Source organism: Pristiophorus japonicus, chromosome 11 (genome assembly GCF_044704955.1).
Source record: "Pristiophorus japonicus isolate sPriJap1 chromosome 11, sPriJap1.hap1, whole genome shotgun sequence".
NCBI lineage: Eukaryota > Metazoa > Chordata > Chondrichthyes > Pristiophoridae > Pristiophorus > Pristiophorus japonicus.
This window is the reverse complement of record NC_091987.1, coordinates 152,802,118-152,824,122: the sequence shown is the minus strand read 5'-3', so window position 1 is coordinate 152,824,122 and position 22,005 is coordinate 152,802,118. Positions and strand designations below refer to the sequence as shown.

Below are 22,005 nucleotides of genomic sequence, written 5' to 3'. Positions count from 1 at the left end.
CCAGCAAACACTCCTCCTCGGACATTGGTTCCGGTCCTGCCCAGGTGCAGACCGTCCGGTTTGTACTGGTCCCACCTCCCCCAGAACCGGTTGCAATGTCCCAGGAATTTGAATCCTTCCCTTCTGCATCACTGCTCAAGCCACATATTCATCTGAGCTATCCTGCGATTCCTACTCTGACTAGCACGTGGCACTGGTAGCAATCCTGAGATTAATTCTTTTGAGGTCCTACTTTTTAAATTTAGCTCCTAGCTCCCTAATTTTGTCTCATAGGACCTCATCCCATTTTTTTACCTATATTGTTGGTACCTATATGCACCACGACAACTGGCTGTTCACCCTCCCTTTTCAGAATGTCCTGCACCCGCTCAGAGACATCTTTGAGTCTTGCACCAGGGAGGCAACATACTATCCTGGAGTCCCGGTTGTGGCTGCAGAAACGTCTATCTATTCCCCTTAAAATTGAATCCCCTATCACTATTGCTCTCCCACTCTTTTTCCTGCTCTCCTGTGCAGCAGAGCCACTCACGGTGCCATGAACTTGGCTGCTGCTGCCTTCCCCTGATGAGTCATCGCCCCTCAACAGTACCCAAAACAGTGTATCTGTTTTGCAGGGGATGACCGCAGGGGACCCCTGCACTACCTTCCTTGCACTGCTCTTCCTGCTGGTCTTCCATTCCCTATCTGGCTGTGTACCCTTGACCTGCGGTAAGACCAACTCACTAAACGTGCTATTCACGTCATTCTCAGCATCGTGGATGCTCCAGAGTGAATCCACCCTCAGCTCCAGTGCCGCAATGGGATCTGTCAGGAGCTGGAGGCGGATGCACTTCCTGCACACTTAGTCGTCAGGGACACCGGAAGCGTCCGAGTTCCCACATAGTACAGGAGGAGCATAACACGTGTCCGAGCTCTCCTGCCATGACTTAACCCTTAGATTTGCCTAATTGGGCAACAACAATGTTAACAGGTTACTTACTGATAAAAGAAAGAAAAAGAAAAACTACTTACCAATCACTTACCCACTTGGCTATGACGTAACGTTTCGATTTCTTTCTACTCCTTTTTTGCCTTCTCACCCTGCTGCAGCTGCACAAGCACGCCTCCTCCGACACATTGGGCCTTTTTATAGGCTTCAGCGACGCACCTCCCGAGCCTCTCCATGCACCTGGAACTCCCGAGCCTCCTCCGACACATTGGGCCTTTTTATAGGCTTCAGCGACGCACCTCCCGAGCCTCTCCACGCACCTGGAGCTCCAGAGCCTCCTCCGACACATTGGGCCTTTTTATAGGCCTCAGCGACGCACCTCCCGAGCCTCTCCACGCACCTGGAACTCCCGAGCCTCCTCCGACACATTGGGCCTTTTTATAGGCCTCAGCGACGCACCCCCTGAGCCTCTCCACGCACCTGGAACTCCCGGTAGGAGGAAGGTATACAGTGGTTTACAGGACCACTGCTTTCCTTGATATACATTAATGACTTGGATGTGGGTGTACAGGGCACAATTTCAAAATTTGCAGATGACACAAAACTTGGAAGTATAGTGAGCAATGAGGAGGATAGTGATAGACTTCAGGAAGACAGACAGTCTGGTGAAATGGGCGGACACGTGGCAGATGAAATTTAACGCAGAAAAGTGCAAAGTGATACATTTTGGTAGAAAAAAAAATGAGGAGAGTAAATATAAACTAAACGGTATGATCCTGAAATGGGTCCATGCACAGAAACCTGGGGGTATATGGGCACAAATCGTTGAAGGTGGCAGGGTAGATTGAGAAAGCAGTTAAAAAGGCTTATGGGATCCTGGGCTTCACAAATAGAAGGACCGAGTACAAAAGTGTGGAAATTATGATGAACCTTTATAAAACACTGGTTCGTCCCCAACTGGAGTATTGTGTCTAATTCTGGGCACCGCACTTTAGGAAGGATGTGAAGGCCTTAGAGATGGTGCAGAAAAGATTTACGAGAATGGTTCCAGGAATGTGGGACTTCAGTTACGTGGAGAGACTGGAGAAGCTGGGATTGTTTTCCTTAGAGCAGAGAAGATTGAGAGGAGATTTGATAGAGGTGTTCAAAATCATGAGGGGTCTGGACAGAGTAGGTAGAGGGAAACTGTTCCCATTGGCAGAAGAGTAGAGAACTGAAGGACACAGATTTAAGGTGATTGGCAAAAGAACCAAAGACGACATAAGAAAAAACATTTTAACGCAGCGAGTGGTTAGGATCTGGAATGCGCTGCCTATAAGGGTGGTGTAGGCAGACTCAATCTTATCTTTCAAAAGGGAATTGGATAAGTATCTGAAGGCAAAAAAAATGCAGGGCTACGGGGAAAGGGTGGGGGAGTGGGACTGGCTGAGGGTCAGCACGGGCTCGACGGGTCAAATGGTGTTCTGTGCTGCAGCCATTCTATGATTGCATGAACATTGACTACACTTCAAAAGGACTTCATTATCTGTAAAGCGATAGGTTGTGAAAGGCGCTATATAAATGAAAGTCCTTTCTTTTTGTTTTTATGGTATTGAGAAAGTTAGAGGGAATTTTCTAAGTATACACTGATGCTGGCAGATTGGCTGAGTATTTCCACCGGGAGTATGAATTTGGGAAATGACCCTCTAATTCTCTGCCAAATGCATTCTTTGACCTAAGATAATGAAGTCTGTTGTATCTAAAAAAAATTGGTACTATTCAACATTCTCAGGTTTCTGCATCTATGGATAGTGATGGATAATGAGCAGATAATCTGTTTTATTGATGTTGGTTGCGGGATAAATATTCACTAGGACATCGGGGAGTATGCTCACAGGTTGGTAGAACTGTTGAGTTGGGAGTGGCTGAGCCAGTCACATGATGTTCGCAAGACTCAAAACCCCAGCCAGTTGGGTTCGAGGAATCCACGATGAGGTTGTGAGCCTGGTGGATGAACTGGTAATGTGTAGTGTGATTGTTAAACCTTTTGCTAATAAACCAACTAGTTCTTAATAGCAATGTGCTGCTATGAATTCTTAAGCAAAGAACCCATGAAGCAAATACATTACAGATGGGATCATTTATGTCTACATGAGAGCAGAGGTTCAATGTGCTCATAATGCATTTCTCTATGTGATATTTATACATGAGTTTTGACCCGGTTAAAATAAGTACAAGTATGTTAAGTGTTGCAAAGTGAACTTTATCAATTGAAGGTTTGACTTTCGAGTGTTGATTGTGTGGTATGTTTCATCTGTACCCTCCTACACTGTGTTGCTGCTCAGAGGCCATTAACCATTATCCCTTTATAGAACTTTGCATGTCCAAAGTTATGGTTCTTTGGTGTACCATGCTACCTATTGTTACCTACAATTATGTAACTCACCAATATGTGGCATTCCTCATTCTTCATCAACAGAAACAGGGGGCTGAGAGGGGGAAGCACTTTGCACAACACAAGGGTCATCGGGGCAGGATTACAGACAATGTATAAGATCACTAAATGATTCAGAGCTTTGTGTGCATGTGGAACCAAATCAGGACTGTATACACACAAGTGTATATCCATCCTTTTGTGTACAAATCTTGGCATTTTAAAGATTAACAGTACTGTACAGGTTATTTGTTTACTTTTAATTCAATACAAATGTTTCTCTACTTAGTCTGCCTCACTGGGAATATCACGATTGAGATTCATTTAAGGGCAGAGCTTTCATTGGAAACAGCATCATATAAAGGCCTCACTGAAACGCTGTGTGATTGTACCAGCAGGAGGTCTCTGTTCAATTGACCACACTTGTTAAATAAGGACAACACACGATCTTAACCAATACGTGAACAGATAAAAGCATGCTATCGACAGACATCACCAATGCTCTTCACCTTCATCAATAGTCTTATAATTCTTTTCACTACCTGTTGCAGTTCCGACACCAGTGGCCCTTTGGTCTCTCCCGGTGAGCTGGCAGTGGCAGCTGCAGTCTGTCTGTCTCCACTTGGACTGAGCGCAGCTTTGGAAGCAGTCTTGAGGGAGCTACCTGAGACTACACGAGGGCAAACATGGGACACTAAAGAGTTAAAGTAGCAGAGAACAGAGCAAAGGAGCATATAGAACAAGGAGGAACAATGAAGATTCACATTAGAATATGATGACTGGGTGAAACAAACTCAAATTGACCTGCCTATTATTTGTATCAGATATTACAAAATACAACATACTTTGGGTTCTTTGGTACTGTCTCAATATAGTCAATTAATCTTGGTTAGACCACACTTGGAGCACTGTGCACAGTTCTGGTCTCCATATTACAAAAAGGATATAGAGGCACTGGAGGAGATGCAAATAAGATTTATTGGCACAATACCAGAACTGAGAGGTTATACATAAGAAATAGGAGGAGTAGGCCATACAGCCCCTCGAGCCTGCTCCACCATTTAATACGATCATGGCTGATCCAATCATGGACTCAGCTCCACTTCCCTGCCCGCTCCCCATAACCCCTTATCTCGGTCTTCAGTTTATTCAATGTCCCAGCTTCCACAGCTTTCTGAGGCAGCGAATTCCACAGATTTACAAATCTCCGAGAAAATAAATTTCTCCTCATCTCAGTTTTAAATGGGTGGCCCCTTATTCTAAGATTATTCCCTCTAGTTCTAGTCTCCTCCATCAGTGGAAATTTTTTCTCTGCATCCACCTGGTCAAGCCCCCTCATAATCTTATACATTTTGATAAGATCACCTCTCAATCTTCTAAATTCAAATGAGTAGAAGTCCAACCTACTCAGCCTTTCCTCATAGGTCAACCCTCTCATCTCCGGAATCAACCTAGTGAACCTTCTCTGAACTGCCTCCAAAGAAGATATATCCTTTCATAAATATGGAAACCAAAACTGTACGCAGTATTCCAGGCGTGGCCTCACCAATACCCTGTATAACTGTAGCAAGACTTCCCTGCTTTTATATTCCACCCCCTTTGCAATAAAGGCCAAGATTCCATTGGCCTTCCTGATCACTAGCTCTACCTGCACACTATCCTTTTGTGTTTCATGCACAAGTACCCCCAGGTACCACTGTACTGCAGCACTTTGCAATCTTTCTCCATTTAAATAATAACTTGCTCTTTGATTTTTTTCTGCAAAAGTGCATGACCTCACACTTTCCAACATTATACTCCATCTGCCAAATTTTTGCCCACTCACTTAGCCTGTATGTCCTTTTGCAGATTTTTTGTGTCCTCCTCACACATTGCTTTTCCTGCCAGCTTTGTATCATCAGCAAACTTGGCTACGTTACACTCAGTCCCTTCTTCCAAGTCATTAATATAGATTGTAAATAGTTGGGGTCCCAGCACTGATCCCTGCGGCACCCCACTAGTTACTGATTGCCAACCAGAGAATGAACCATTTATCCCTACTTTGTTTTCTGTTAGTTAGCCAATCCTCTCTCCATGCTAATAGTATTTTACCTCCAACCCCGTGAACTTTTATCTTGTGCAGTAACCTTTTATGTGGCACCTTGTCAAATGCCTTCTCGAAGTCCAAATATACCACATCCATTGGTTCCCCTTTATCCACCCCATTTGTTACATCCTCAAAGAATTCCAGCAAATTCGTCAAATATGACTTCCCCCTTCATAAATCCATGCTGACTCTGCCTGACTGAATGTTGCTTTTCCAAATGTTCTGCTACTGCTTCTTTAATAATGGACTCCAACATTTTCCCAACCAAGGATGTTAGGCTAACTGGTCGATAGTTTCTTGCTTTTTGTCTGTCTCTTTTTTTAAATAGGGGCATTACATTTGCAGTTTTCCAAACTGCTGGGACCGCCCCTATCAGATACCTATCAGAAAAGATTGACAAGCTGGGGCTCTGTTCTCCAGAAAAGAGAAGACAGAGGGGTGACCTGATAGAGGTCTTTAAGATTATGAAAGTGTTTGATAGGGTAGACATAGAGAAAATGTTTCCACTTGTGGGGAGTCCAAAACTAGGGGCCATCAATATAAAAGATAGTCACTAAAACATCAAAGAGGGAATTCAGGAGAAACTTATTTACTCAGAGTGGTGAGAACATGGAACTCGTTACTGCATTTAAGGGGAAGCAAGATTAGCACGAGGGAGAAAGGAATAGAGGATAAGTTGATGGGGTGAGGTAAAGTAGGGTGGGAGGAGGCGCGTGTGGAGCATAAACACCAGCACGGAGCGTTGTGCTGAATGACCTGTTTCTGTGCTGTAAATACTATGTAATCTATATAGTTATTCTACGAATACAATACACCATAGAACCACATTCAACATCTAGTTCTGTGCTGAACTTACCAGACACACTGGAAATGATTTCCCCCTTATTTAAATCTAGATTCCTGCCTTCCTATCCCGACAAATCTGTTTTTTCTCCAGCTCTAAATTAGTTGACGGTGCTTCGAAGGATGCCATCAATTCTCTTCTATCCCTCCCCCGTCCAGCTTTAATCTCCGAACCGTTCTGAGATCTGAATATTAGAACATGCCCCTGATTGAGGTTTTATCAACTTGCAGCCAAACGATTATTGCACTCCAAGTCCAGGTGACAGTGGATGCTGTAACAACGGCCCAAAATTAGCTGGAGTGGGACATTTTCCCTCAGCCTTCAGATTTTATTATTTTTGCGCCGCAAGTTGGTGAAAATTCGAGCCGGTAACGGTGCGGCGAGGGCAACAGAGCATCTGGGACCCTGGTGAACAACAGGACCATCAGTCTGTCTCGGTAACCAATGAGAATAAAGGACTCAAAGAACAGAGGAAGGAGGGAGAAGGAAGTAGGGAGAATTAGAGTCAACTTAGAAAGAGAAATAAAGAGAAGGAACGAAAGATTGGATTGAGAGAGAAAAAAAAAGAGGCAAAAATGAAAAAAAAAAGTAATTAGCGTGGGTTATTTACACATTAATAATGTCATGTGCATTAAACGCGCCAATATTTTCTCAGCAAATTCTGGGCCAGTAAATCTCGGTTGATCACACAGGTGTCTACAGCATTGACTGACTTTTACTGCACCCGATTGTCTGATGTGTAAAACCACTGCCCAACTGACCTGTTTGCAGGAGGGGAAGTAAGGAACACTTATCCAGCTAAAAGTGGAGCATTTCATGGATTTTAAAGGCCCTGGGGTTTCAGGTACATGCTCTTATGTTTTGTCCATTTTTCTACAATTAAGGTAACAATTCATTTTCTTGCCCATTGTCAAATTTAGCTGGTACTGCACACCCTGACAAATATTGCAGTCTGGTCTCAATAAGATCAACCTCACTTCTGTAGCTATTCCATAATTTGTAACATCAATAATTCTTCCCACAAGATCATGGTATACTGCATACAATTAGCAAAAGCACTTTTAAATCCGTTTGAAATAGACTGTCATGTTTAGCACATCCAACCAACAAGAAGTGTATAAAATTGAATATGTATAAAGACATTCTTTGTTACATTCTCCTTTAATATATCTTACGATTGGTGCATTAATATTTACACAGCACTGTTGAATGCGTGTTATATTGGAACACACACTGTGCACTATGAGTTTTACCTGCAGTCTGTGAGCACCAATTTAACATTAAACTGGTCAAAGGCCTCAGTTTTGTTCAAGTATTTGCCCTTGGTTTTGGAAGTAAGTCGCTTGTGGCCTTGGAGTATTGGGAGGTCATCATCGCTCAAATGATGCAACGGCCTCCTGCGATCTGTTTCAAGTCTCACACCAACCACATTTCCACCACCTAATACCTTCTCTACTTCTCTTGGGGCTAGATTTTCCGGTCCCTTGTTTATCGCCCCTGAGTGGCGGCAATGGCATCGGTGAAGTTTTCTGGGCAGGCGGTCAGCCTCCAGCACCCTGTGGCGGAAGAGGCGAGCAGTGTGCCACGCCCCTGGTTGCAACACCAGCCCGAGTTTTGACTCCCGCCTGATCCGTCCACCCCGCAGCGAACGCCTGGGAAATCGGGCGGTCCCACAATACCTACTGCAGAGAGGTAAATAATGCCACCCTAAGGTAAGGTGATTGATTTTACTTTAAATTTTTTGAGGCTATTTATTGGGAATGTTTTTGTGGGATTTTTTTTCATGTTTTTCTCCCGCCCCAGACGTCTCTGGGAGCGCTCCCGGCCCGGCTCTTTAGCTCGGGAGTTTCCCACCCTAACGCTCCGAGAGGGGTGTGCAACGCCTCCCTTAGTACTGCGCCCCCACACTCAGGGCCCAGCTGCCCAATGTTACTGACTGAGGCGCAAACTGTTCCCGGGCGCTAACTTTACCGTCCCGCCCCGAAATCAGCAAAGCCGAAAATCCCGCCCTTGTTGGTTTCTGGATTGTCCAAGGAACATTTACTTAAATCGGGAATCTGCAGTTGCTAACCCGTGATCATGGAGAACAGGGAAATCCTCCCAGTCCTGTCTCCAAATATTGCTGTACACACTGATTTACAGTTGCTGTACAGTGATTTGCATTGTACATACTGAGAATATGAAATAAACACTCTAGAAATACATTATCCTCTAGGGCACCCACTGATTTTAATGGAAGACAGCCCATTTTAAAATGCATCTTTTGATCGTATATGTTTTAATAGTTTGATTCTGAGCAGTTGTTTATTATTATTTAAAACATACAAAATATAGACAACACACAGAGACTGTAAAGCAACATCTGAAACACTCGGGTTTAAAAACAAGGGAGCTGTGGGGAAACAAAACGGTTTAACAGTGCACGGTTTGACCTTTTAACCGGTGTAGTTTAACTGAATGATGTGTGGAACAACCAACAGCGATAACGCTACTTCAAGCTAAAGGAGACTGTCGCGGTCAGCAAACGGCTGATAGTAACATTCTCCGAGGGGCTACAGTGCAAGCAGCAGTGAACCAACAGAATGGAGCAGATGAAGTACATGATGTCAACATGAACAAGAGTGAATCATTAAAGGATATTGTTCACAGGTTTGTCGAGCTGTTGTCTGGAGGAGGCGGGGCTCCCCAATGGAGTGCTCTCTACGCAGGAGTCCTCCCACTATTTATTGGGGACTTGGCCTGGAGGGTGGTGCACGGAGCAGTCCCGTGCAATAAGTGTTTAAATCGGTTCACAGGCTCCCAGACCGCCTGCAATTTCTGCGGTCTGGAGGAGTCAGTGTTCCATGTCTATGTTGTATGTGTGAGGTTGCAGCCCTCTTCCATTATTTGAAGTGGCTGCTCCTTGAGATCTGGTTGCACTTTTCATTCCCACACTCCTGATCTTTGGGCACCCTGTGCAGAGGGGAGCGGGCAGGTCGGAAGGCCTCCGCGTAGGACTGCTCCTGGGCGTGGCCAAGGTGGCCATTAACCGGTCCAGGCAGCAGGCGGTCGAGTGGGTCGTTCAGTCCGACTGCCTGCCTCTCTTCCGCGCTTACATCCGAGCCAGGGTGTCCCTGGAGATGGAGCACGCGGTGTCCACCGGTATGCTCGCTGCCTTCCGCCAGAGGTGGGCACCGGAGGGACTGGAGTGCATCATCACCCCCGGCAACCAAATTTTAATTTGACTATTTAATGTCTAAAGTAGAATTTGTTAATTTGTCGGTTCTAATGCCCCTTTTAAGGGGGGGGGGGGGTGCGGCACTTGGTTTATAGTTTATTTAAAATTGTAGAGCTGTTGAGTTGAGAGTGGCTGAGCCAGTCATGTGATGTTCACAAGACTCAATAAAACCCCAGCCAGTTGGGTTTGGGGGATCCACGATGGGGCAGGTGGTTGTGAGCCTGGTGGATGAACTGGTAATGTGTAGTGTGAGTGTTAAACCTTTGCTAATAAACCAACCTACTTCTTAATAGCAATGTTCTGCTATGAATTCTTAAGCAAAGAACCCACAATGACCTGAAGCAACTTCTTTTTATTAAACAATATGGTAACGAGAAAAGAAATAATGAATCAATATTTTGTTGCTCCTTTGATCTTCCTATAGAGGAATGCATTGGCGTGCAGCATTCTTCAGGTGTGAGGTGGAACAGTCTGGGACATGAACGAGCCCGGTGTTGTCCATGAGAAATCACTGACTAGCCCCAGGTGAGGATGCGGTGACACCGTTTTAGCCACAGGTTAATCTACTTCACGGGTGTGCCTACTGAACGAATATCTGCCACCGTTAGATGACCAAGGGAGTAAAGCAGCCACATCGATCAAATAACACTCGCACACTCTCTTTTTCCCCTTACCATTTCACCAAAGAACGCACAAAACAGTTAAAGTTCACCTGCTTGCGCCGTATGAATGAGTATTGAGATCACAGGCCCAATGACCGTGTCTACTAAAAAGCAAATGGTACATTGGCCTTTATTACAAGAGGATTTGAGTATAAGAGTAAAGAAATCTTATTGTAATTATATAAGGCCCTGGTGAAGCCAAACCTGGAGTATTGTGTACAGTTCTGGTCTCCTTACCCAAGGAAGGATATATTCACCATAGAGGGAGTGCAACAAAATTTCACCAGACTGATCCCTGGGATGGGATGATTGTCCTATGGGGAGTGATTGAGTAGACTAGGCCTATATTCTCTAGAGTTTAGAAGAATGAGAGGTGATCTCATTGAAACATACAAAATTCTTACAGGGCTTGACAGGGTAGATGCAGGGAGGATGTTTCCCCCTGGCTGGGGAGTCTAGAACCAGGGGTCAGTCTCAGAATAAGGAGTCGGCCATTTAGGACTGTGATGAGGAGAAACTTCTTCACTCAGAGGGTGGTGAATCTTTGGAATTCTCTACCCCAGAGGGCTGTGGAGGCTCAGTCTGAGTACATTCAAGACAGAGATCAATAGATTTTTTGGATATTAAGGGATATGGGGACAGTGCAGGAAAGTGTTGAGGTAGAAGATCAGCCATGATTTCATTGAATGACAGAGCAGGCTCGAGGGGTTGAATGGCCTACTCCTAATTCTTATATTATTCACTGTTAATTTACTAATGAGAAATAGCTCTTGGTTGGCCGATGGGCTGAAATAGCCTCCTTCAGTGCTGTAAATTTCTATGATTCTAAATGTAATTAGCCACATGTAGATTCCCCAAATGGCCCGATGCAGATGGTGGCTAATATATTGTCCAATATGGGACTAATCCACAGCTGCTGATATGACATCAGCAGTGTCAACCAATGAGCTTGGTTTAACCATTCCCCCTCTCCAATCCAAGGCGGAACATCCAGCTGTGAACCAATGAGCCTCCAGGTATGCCAATTGGGACCCGAGCCATCTCCAGTGGTGGCCCTGCGGCCTATGCTGGCCCACAGACGATTGTAAACGTAGGTAACACATTTTAAACAAAAATATTCAAAGAAAAACTTGAACCCAGCTAGTGCCAGGCTTCATGGAGAGAGACTGTCGCACAAGCAAAAAGAATGCAAAGCCACTAGTTTAATAAGTCTGAGAAATACAAGATTAGTTAGGTCTATCGGAGAACCAAAATGTATTTGCAATTAAGATGAGTGCAGTGCTATTTGAAACTTGCCATTTTGTTTATATATTTGATAAGACACCATTGTATATCCTACGCAAATTCCGTACAAAGTTTAAGTCAACACTGGAACAATGCTTAAAATTCCTTGTACTTATTAACTGGATATAAACACTCCTTAATGCTATTGGCAGAGCCTCAGAGATTGGACAGAGGCATGAGGAAACTGTACACCTGGAGTACTGCGTGCAGTTTTGGTGTCCTTATTTAAGGAGGGATATACTTGCAATGGAGGCAGTTTAGAGAAGGTTCACGAGGTTAATTCCTGAGATGAAGGGGTTATCTTATGAGGAAAGGTTGAGTAGGTTGGGCTTATACTCACTGGAGTGTAGAAGAATGAGAGGTGATCTTATACCTTTCAATAAGTTTCTGAAGGAGCTTATCAGGGTAGATGCAGAGAGAATGTTTCCCCTCGTGGGGGAATCTAGAACTAGGGGGTATAGTCTCAGAATAAGGAGTCGCCCATTTAAAACTGAGATGAGGAGGAATTGCTTCTCTGAGGATTGTAAATCTGTGGAATTCTCTGCCCCAGAGCGCTGTGGAGGCTGGGTCATTGAATATATTATCTGTGGAGATAGACAGATTTTTGAGCGATAAGGGTTATGGGGAGCGGGCAGGGAAGTGGAGCCGAGTCCATGATCGGATCAGCCATGATCTTATTAAATGGTGGAGCAGGCTCGAGGGGTCGAATGGCCGACTCCTGCTCCTATTTCTAGTTCTTATGAGATCATAACATTAACTGTTGTCTGTGAGCACTAGCAACATCGCAAATGTGCTTGTCTCCTGCAGCGCTGAGTGACTGTGATAATCGCTCCCCAAACCAGTGTTTGTTGCCTTTTGACCAGGCCCCTTACTCCTACACGGCTAGAGTTAATGTACATTGTTCCTGAACTTGCACATTACTACCTGGCATTTTTCAGTGACACTGGGGAGGCACCTAAAGCTGCTAGTTAATGACATGGTGATGTAGACTGTAATTCCCGTACTGGACTGAACAGCCACCTGAGAGAGTGTTAAGAGTGGCAGCAAGTCTTCCTCGATTCCGAGGGACTGCCTAAGATGATGATGGAATGAGAACACGTGGAAACACGAAACCGCTGCGTCAGCAAAGAACGACAACTGCCGACACGACAGGCCTGATCAACCAGGAGAAACTCGAGGCCACTTTGAGATGGTTTCTGTTACAGCAAGTCCCCGATTAGACCATGGCCACTTTATAAAAGGAAGGGCTAATTACATTCGACATTTAATCCGACTGGATTTGAAAACCCTGTTGAACGCTCCATTGAAACATCAGACACAAACCGATCAATGGCTTTTGTCATGTATTCAACCATCATTGTAACGCATGTATCAGCTGACCCAAGTTGAGAACATTGACCACAAGGGGGTGAACTTGTGGGAGATACTCCTAACCTGGACTTTCCAGTATAAAAGGGGAAGCTCCACCCACCATCTGCACTTGAGGTCTTGGTAATAAAGATAACTGGTCACTGAGTGACCTTCTCTCAAGTTTGGCCCTCATGTGCATTTATACTGTAGAGTAAGGATATATCATTGGCGACGAGAAACTGGGATTTAAACCATGCGAGCATGGCCACTAGCAGCACAGAAGAGAGGTAATGTGTTGGTGATGATTGGGACGACTTTATTGAGAGACTACAGCAAAGTTTTGTCACTAAGAAATGGTTGGGACAGGATTTGGCCGACAAAAGCAGGGCTCATCTCCTGACGGTTTGTGGGATCCAGAACGTACTCCCTGATGCAGGACCTTCTAGCGCCAAAGAAGCCAGCGGACAAGATGTTCGAAGAGCTCAGTAAGTTGATTGGGGAACACCTTAAACCGGCGAGCAGCATGGACATGGCGAGACACCGGTTTTACATGCACCGGCAGCGAGAAGGGCAAAGCGTTCCAGACTTCATGGCAGACCTCCGGCGACTGGCGAGCCTATGTAAGTTCCCAGATGCATGGAGAGCGGAGATGCTGCGAGACTTTTTATTTTATTGAGGGCATCAGGCACGCTGGGGTTTTCAGGAAACTGATTGAGACCAAGGACCTGACCTTGGAAGTGGCAGCTCTGATAGCCCAGACATTTATCTCAGGGGAGGAAGAGACCAGAATGATGTATGACAAAAATCTTGGCTCAAATGTGGCAAACGACCAGGGAGTCAATATTGTTATTGCAGCACACAGTTCTCTAGGCAGACAAGGGCAATCGGGCATGCCCCAGCATGCAGTCGAACCCAAAGGGGGAATTTAACAGAGACAATGGCTAGCTGAACAGCGATTCATGCCATTGCAATGGACAATGCGGCCAGTAATGGGGCCATCAACACCTGTTAATGGTGCGCTTAAGGACAGTTACAGAGACAGTCAGAGACGATCGACTGGTAATGGACCTTTTGTTTCCAACAATGGGGCCTTTCTAGCTCATGTTGGAGGTGTGGAAGCAAACACCCAGCCAGAGCTTGCAGGCATCAGCAATATACCTGCAGAAACTGCAACGTCAGCGGGCACTTGGCGCGAATGTGCAGGAAGCCTGCAGCCAGGTTGATGTATGAGGAGGACAGGCCCGATGTAAGCCTTACGAGGCCAAATGATTACTGGGGGAAATCACTGGAAGCTGAAGTTCATCGAGATCATGTGGGGCACATATACAGTTCATATACCAGGACGTCACCGATAATGATGAAAGTGCTCCTCAATGGCGTCCCAGTATTAATGGAGCTAGACACGGGGGCCAGCCAGTCCCTGATGAGTATCAACAGTTCGAAAGGTTGTGGGTGTCCAAGGACAGGCGGCCAAAATTATTGCCGATTGACACACAGCTACGGACATATACAAAGGAGATCATTCCGGTGCTAGGCAGCGACACGGTAGATTCGGAGAACAGGTTGCCACTCTGGATTGTCCCGGGGGATGGTCCCGCACTACTGGGGAGGAGTTGGCTTGCTGTCATGAACTGGAAATGGGGCGATGTCAATGCAATTTCTTCTGTGGAGTGAGTATCATGCTCACTGGTCCTGGACAAATTTGACTCATTATTTAAACCCGGCATCAGCACTTTCATGGAGACCAAGGTAGTGATTCACATAAACCCCAACGCCAGGCCCGTACACCACAAGGCCAGAGCGGTGCCATATGTGAAAAGATAGAATGCGAATTGGACCGCCTGCTGAGGGAAGGCATCATCTCGCCAGTCGAATTTAGTGACTGGGCGAGCCCGATTGTGCCGGTGCTCAAGGCGGATGGGTCGGTCAGGATATGTGGCGATTACAAGGCCACCATCAATCGGGTGTCACTCCAAGACCAGTACCCGCTACCGAGAGCGGAGAACCTCTTTGCGATGCTATCCGGTGGCAAACTTTTTTCAAAATTGGACCTGACCTCAGCTTACATGACCCAGGAGCTGGCGAGTGAGTCGAAGAAGCTGACCACCATCACGACACACAAGTGGTTGTTTGAGTACAACAGATGTCCGTTCGGGATTCGTTCGGCTGCTGCGATCTTTCAGCGAAATATGGAAAGCCTCCAAGTCGATTCCAGGGACGGTGGTTTTTCAAGACGACATCCTCATCACGGGTGGTGATACTGAAGAACACCTCCACAACCTGGAGGAGGTGCTACGCAGACTGGACAGGGTAGGGCTGCGACTGAAAAAGGCGAAGTGCGTCTTCATAGCTCCAGAGGTAGAATTCCTGGGGAGGAGGGTAGCAGCAGACGGGATCAGTCTTACTGCGTCCAAAACAGAAGCGATCCAGAGAGCACCCAGACCCTGTAACACGACGGAGCTGCGTTCATTCCTGGGGCTCCTGAACTATTTTGGTAACTTTCTTCCCAAATTGAGCACGCTGTTAGAGCCGCTAAATTTGCTATTACGCAAAGGTCGCGATTGGGTCTGGGGGGACAGCCAGGAAAGGGCTTTTGGTAGAGCACGCAATTTATTATGCTCCAACAGTCTGTTAACGCTATATGACCCATGTAAGAAACTAGTTTTAACGTGCGATGCATCGTCCTATGGGGTCGGGTGTGTGTTGCAGCATGTGAATGCCAAAGGTCAGTTACAGCCGGTAGCTTATGCCTCCAGAAGTCTGTCCCAGGCAGAAAGGGGCTACCTGGATGGTAGAAAAGGAAGCACTAGCATGTGTATATGCAGTTAAAAAAATGCACCAGTACCTGTTAGGCAGGAAATGTGAGCTGGAGACAGATCACAAACCCCTAACGTCCCTTTTGGCCGACAACAAGGCCATAAATGCGAATGCATCGGCCTGCATACAGAGGTGGGCACTTACGTTAGCCGGCTATGACTACACAATTCGGCACAGACCGGGCACTGAAAACTGAGTCAATGCACTCAGCAGGCTCCCACTAGCCACCACTGAGGGGCAACTGAGCATGATGCCGAGATGGTCATGGCTGTTGAAGCTTTCGAAAGCGAAGGCTAACCTGTGACAGCCCGTCAGATTAAAGTCTGGACAAATAAAGACCCGCAACTGTCTTTAGTTAAGAAATGTGTGCTGAATGGGGACTGGGCAGCCATGAACGGGGCATGCCCTGAGGAGTTTAAACCGTTTCATAGGTGCAAGGATGAACTCTCGATTCAGGCCAATTGCCTACTGTGGGGAAACTGAATAGTCATGCCCAAGAAGGGCAGAGAGGTGCTTTATCAGAGAACTTCACAATGAGCACCCGGGCATTGTCATGATGAAGGCAATTGCCAGGTCACACGTTTGGTGGCCAGGGATAGATGCAGACCTGGAACTTTGTGTTCGCAGGTGCAACACGTGTGCTCAGCTGGGCAATGCACCCAGGGAAGCCACCCTCAGCCCCTGGTCCTGGTCTGGTCCGCTAAGCGATAGTCACGCATCCAAGTGGACTACACAGGTCCTTTCATGGGAAAAATGTTTTTGGTTGTAGTAGACGCCTACTCCAAATGGACGGAGTGTGCCATTTTAAATTCAAGCACATCCTCTGCCACGGTAGAAAGTCTACGGGCAGCGACAATAGCCCGTGCTTCACAAGCGCTGAATTCCAGGACTTCATGGCAGGCAATGGAATTAACCATGTTAGAATGATACCGTTCAAGTCGGCCTCAAACGGCCAGGCGGAACAAGCAGTGCAGATCATCAAACAGGGGATGCTCAGAATCCAAGGGGGTTCCCTACAAAGCCGCTTATCACGCCTCCTTTTGGCCAATAGATCGCGACCACACTCGCTCACAGAGGTTCCACCCGCAGAGCTGCTAATGAAAAGGACGCTCAAAACCAGGTTATCCCTTATACACCCTACTATGAAAGAAATTTTTGAGAGCAGGCGTCAGTCACAATGTGACTACCATGACAGGAATGCGAGGGCGCGATGTATTGATGTCAGTGACCCTGTTTTTATCCTTAATTACGCTGCAGGGCCCAAATGGCTCGCAGGCAGTGATTGCCAAACAGGGGAATAGGGTTTTGGTAGTTAAACTTACCAATGGACAAATCTGCCGAAAACACGTGGATCAAAGTAAAAGGAGGTTCAGCAACCCTATAGAAGCAGCAGAGGAAGAACACGACGTAGAGTTTACTCCAGCACAGGTGACCGAACACTGGAACCAAGTGGAGGAGAGCCCAGTCACTGTGGGCAGTCCGGACAGGCCTGAGGCACCGCAAACAGCAGGCACTCAGGCCAGCGCCCAACAACCGGAGCCCCAACTCAGGCGCTCTACAAGGGAGCGTAAACCACCAGAGAGACTTAACCTATGATCCTAATAAGACTTTGGGGGGGGGGGGGGAGGAGGTGATGTCATGTATTCAACTATCATTGTAACCTATGTATAAGCTGACCTAAGTTGAGAACACTGACCACAATAACCTGGACTTTCCGGTATAAAAAGAAGCTCCACCTACCGTCTGCACTTGAGGTCTTGGTAATAAAGGTAACTGGTCACAGAGTGACCTTCCCTCAAGTATGGGCCTCGTGTGCATTTATACTGTATAGTAAGGATATATCAGCTTTAAATGAAATAATTGAAGAAATTGGAGTTCTTTTGAAATGGATTCTATTCCATTTTTAAAGTCTGTAGCACTCTACCTACTAATCTGAGGAACACCAGCGGCAGGCCGGGGCCTTAAGAGCGTGGAGACGGTGGGGCCACTCCAGGAAGCAGTGCGTGCTGCTGCAGGAGGGCGACGGCTGTGAAGAGGGCGACTGGATTCAACGTCATCCAACTCCAGGTTGGTGATTGGAGCGTGGGCAGATACAGCAGGAGCGGCGAGGTCATGGCCCAGGAGAGGCATGAGTTACGGGGCCCAGAAGAGGAGACGGCCCAGGGGCAGCACGGGCCAGCCCACACTGCAATATGTGTGCACACTAGGTCCATGTAGCAGAGCTGGTCTCCAGTCGTCTTGGTTAACCCTTGCCACTGGACCAAGACCTAGCTCTGTCAAGCCCGTGTGGTGGCTGGTGTGCAACGGTCACCACACGTTAAAAAAATCCACGCACAGGCATCTTCCACCCTTCAATATGCAGTTCAGGACCCGGAATATCAGGAACTTCATTGAAACACCTGTGAACTCATCTCTTTTTGGTGTGGAAGCAAGTCATCCTCAATACGAGGGACTGCCTATGATGACGACTAATCTACAAAGAATTAATGACTTTACAAGTCAATAAATGGGCCGGGGACGATTGTAAAAGGCTTTTAAAATAATTATTCCACATCTAACAACTTCATTTTGCCCCAAATTGTATACTGTTTATAACTCATCTATCTGTGCACTTGCAATACCACACTTCTGTTGCTTTTTAAAGGTACATTTTAGTGTTTGTCTAAATACAAAAACGGAAAAATGCAAAAAGACACTGATACTCAGGGGAAGCTCAATAAGTACATGAAGGAGAAAGGAATAGGCAGATATGCTGACAGGGTGCGATGATGTAACAACGACGACTTGTATTTATATAGTGCCTTTAATGTAGTAAAACATCCCAGGGCACTTCACAGGAATGTTAAGACAAAACAAATAAATTTTACACCGAGCCAGATAAGAAGAAACTAGCACAGGTGACCAAAAGCTTGGTCAAAGAGGTAGGTTTTAACGAGCATCTTAAAAGAGGAAAGAGAGGTAGAGAGGCGGAGAGGTTTAGGGAGGGAGTTTCAGAGCTTGGGGCCCAGTCAGCTGAAGTCACAGCCACCAATGGTGGAGCGATTACAATCAGGGATGCTCAAGAGGGCAGAATTAGAGGAGTGCAGACACCGAGGGTTTGTGGGGCTGGGGGAGATTACAGAGATAGGGAGGGGCAAGGCCATGGAGGGATTTGTAAATAAGGATGAGAATTTTGACAGTCGTTGCTTAACCAGAAGCCAATGTAGGTCAGCGAGCACAGGGGTGATGGGTGAGCGGGACTAGGTGTGAGTTGGGACACGGGCAGCCGAGTTTTGGATCACCTCTAGTTTATATGCAGGGTAGAATGTAGGAGGCCAGCCAGGAGCGAGTTGGAATAGTCAATTCTGGAGGTAATAAAGGCATGGAGGAGGGTTTCAGATGAGGTATTGTATTCATTCTTTGGATCAACTAGGTTGATTCCTCGGATGAGAGGATTGTCAACTGAGGAGAGAGTGAGTAGAATGGACCTCCTAGCCACTGACTCCATCCTCTCCTAGCATCTGTCTGAGGCTAAACCAGACTGTTCGCAACCTAGGTGTCATATTTGACCTTGAAATGAGCTTCCGGCCACATACCTGCAGCATAACGAAGACCGCCTATTTCCACCTCCGCAACATCGCCTGTCTCCGCCCCTGCCTTAGCTCATCCGCTGCTGAAACCCTCATCCATGCCTTCTGTTGCCTGGACCCCAAGCTCTGGAACTCCCTCCCAAAACATCTCCACCGCTAAGAATGAGAGGCGATCTCATTGAAACATGTAAGATTCTGAGGGGGAGTGACAGGGCAGATGTAGGGAGGATGTTTCCCCCTGGCTGGGGAGTCTAGAACCAGGGGTCACAGTCTCAGAATAAGGGGTCGACCATTTAGGACTGAGTTGAGGAGAAACTTCTTCACTCGGAGGGTGGTGAATCTTTGGAATTCTCTGCCACAGAGGGCTGTGGGTGCTGAGTTGATGATTATATTCGAGATTGAGATAGATGGATTTTTGGGGGTGGAAATTCCTCTCGGATGGTGGTGCAAACAGGTGGTATCGGATCGGATTGGCCACCTGCTCTTACCGGCGTTTGATGGTCAGTTCCACCATTGCAGCCAATGGAGGTGAAGTCCAAGCGCTGTGTATAACGGGTGGCCGATCCCATCCCGCCTGTTTGCACCATCGCCAGACACAAATTTCTTGCCCTTGGAGTCTAGGGGAGTTGAGGGATATGGGGATCGGACGGGAAAGTGGAGTTGAGGTCGAGGATCAGACCTGATCTTATTGAATGGCGGAGCAGGCTCGAGGGGCCTTATGGCCTACTCCTGCTCCTAATTCTTATGTTCTTATGGGATATGGGCGTTGCAGTAATGCCGACATTCATTGCCCATCCCCAGAAGCCCTGAGAAGGTGGTTGTGAGTCATCTTATACTGTTGGTGGTAGTAGGATACAATTGAGTACACCAACAATAGAATCAGGAGACCACGGTCTGCGCCGATGGGATGTAAATTCAACACCAATCTGGGGCAACAATACCTCAGTGAGCAAGTGTTCTATCCAGAGAAATTGGGCCATGACCATTTTTGGGCGTGCAATGGGGGGTGGAGGAGGAGGGGGGGGGGAATGTGGGTGCGTAGTTCATGATCGGGGTCAGTAGAGGAGGCCATGGGCAGGGGGTGGGGGAAGGATTGGACGTCGGGAGCAGCAGTGATTGGGAAGGGGGGTTAAATGTGGGCTGGGGAGGGGAGCAGCAGCGTTCACCTCCAGGTAAGCACTCAATTGTTGCCGGCGATCCCGGGCCGGTTTCCCCGAATTCAGTCCAGTGTGGTGCTGGCTGCCTCGGGGCAAACCAATCTTACAGATGGGGGCTTCAAACAGGCGCTGGGCCCTTTATCTGTAAATGGGACGGGTCTAACGCCTGCTTCAGGCCTGGGTAAAGTTGCCGCTTGTTCGTCCTGACAACATGGCAGCAGCTCACTCCCGGCCCAAAGCGCGCCCCCGCCGACTGCCTTCATATTGGGGCCTTAGTAGTCCGAGTGGTGACTGAACACTAACGCTGCAAGGATCAATTTCCAGGCAGACATATTCACAGCACAGAAACAGACCATTTGGCCCAACTGATCTCTGTCGGTGTTTATGAGAACATAACATAAGAAATAGGAGCAGAGACGGCTATTTGGCCCCTCAAGCCTGCTCAGTCATTCAATGAGATCATGGCTGATCTGTCGACCTGCTTTGGATCCGTTACCCTTAATACACGTCCTAACAAACATAAGAACGTAAGAATTAGGAACAGGAGTAGGCCATCTAGCCCCTCGAGCCTGCTCCGTCATTCAACAAGATCATGGCTGATCTGGCCGTGGACTCAGCTCCACTTACCCGCCCGCTCCCCGTAACCCTTAATTCCCTTATTGGTTAAAAATCTATCTATCTGTGACTTGAATACATTCAATGAGCTAGCCTCAACTGCTTCCTTGGTCAGAGAATTCCACAGATTCACAACCCTCTGGGAGAAGAAATTCCTTCTCAACTCGGTTTTAAATTGTCTCCCCCGTATTTTGAGGCTGTGCCCCTAGTTCTAGTCTCCCCGACCAGTGGAAACAACCTCTCTGCCTCTATCTTGTCTATCCCTTTCATTATTTTAAATGTTTCTATAAGATCACCCCTCATCCTTCTGAACTCCAACGAGTAAAGACCCAGTCTACTCAATCTATCATCATAAGGTAAACCCCTCATCTCCGGAATCAGCCTAGTGAATCATCTCTGTACCCCCTCCAAAGCTAGTACATCCTTAAGTAAGGTGACCAAAACTGCACGCAGTACTCCAGGTGCAGCCTCACCAATACCCTGTACAGTTGCAGCAGGACCTCCCTGCTTTTGTACTCCATCCCTCTCGCAATGAAGGCCAACATTCCATTCGCTTTCCTGATTACCTGCTGCACCTGCAAACTAACTTTTTGGGATTTTTTTTATTTGATTTTACGTTTTAAAGTTTAATTTGTTTTAATTGCCGGTGCTTTTAGTGGCCCCCTCCCCTTTTATAAGGGGCACTGGAAAAAATTTGATTTTAGCGCCCAAAAAAAAAAAGAAAAACACAAAAAAAAACCAAAAAAAGGAAAAAAAGGGCCTTGTAAATGTCTGGTGTGTCACCCAGGTCGGGTGGCACGGTTTAATGTTTTATGTTTTGTAGGTAGACTCTAAAAGAGTTTCATGCACAAGGACCCCCAGGTCGCTCTGCACTGTAATTTCTCCCCATTCAAATAATATTCCCTTTTACTGTTTCTCTCTCCCCCCCCCCCCCCCACCCATCCACCCAAGGTGGATGACCTCACATTTTCCAACATTGTATTCCATCTGCCAAACCTTAGCCCATTCGCTTAACCTATCTAAATCTCTTTGCAGCCTCTGCGTCCTCTACACAACCCGCTTT

The 22,005-nt window shown here is 46.8% G+C and overlaps 1 protein-coding gene across 1 annotated transcript in view; it reads right to left on the bottom strand.

Annotated features, from left to right (window-relative positions):
* Positions 1 to 22,005, bottom strand: part of LOC139275617 (MAP7 domain-containing protein 2-like) — a 223,728-nt gene that overhangs the window by 55,759 nt on the left and 145,964 nt on the right. The window contains exon 7 of the mRNA XM_070892789.1: positions 3,884 to 4,011. Within this exon, the coding sequence (XP_070748890.1) occupies positions 3,884 to 4,011 (128 nt within the window). The remainder of the gene's footprint in view (positions 1 to 3,883; positions 4,012 to 22,005) is intronic.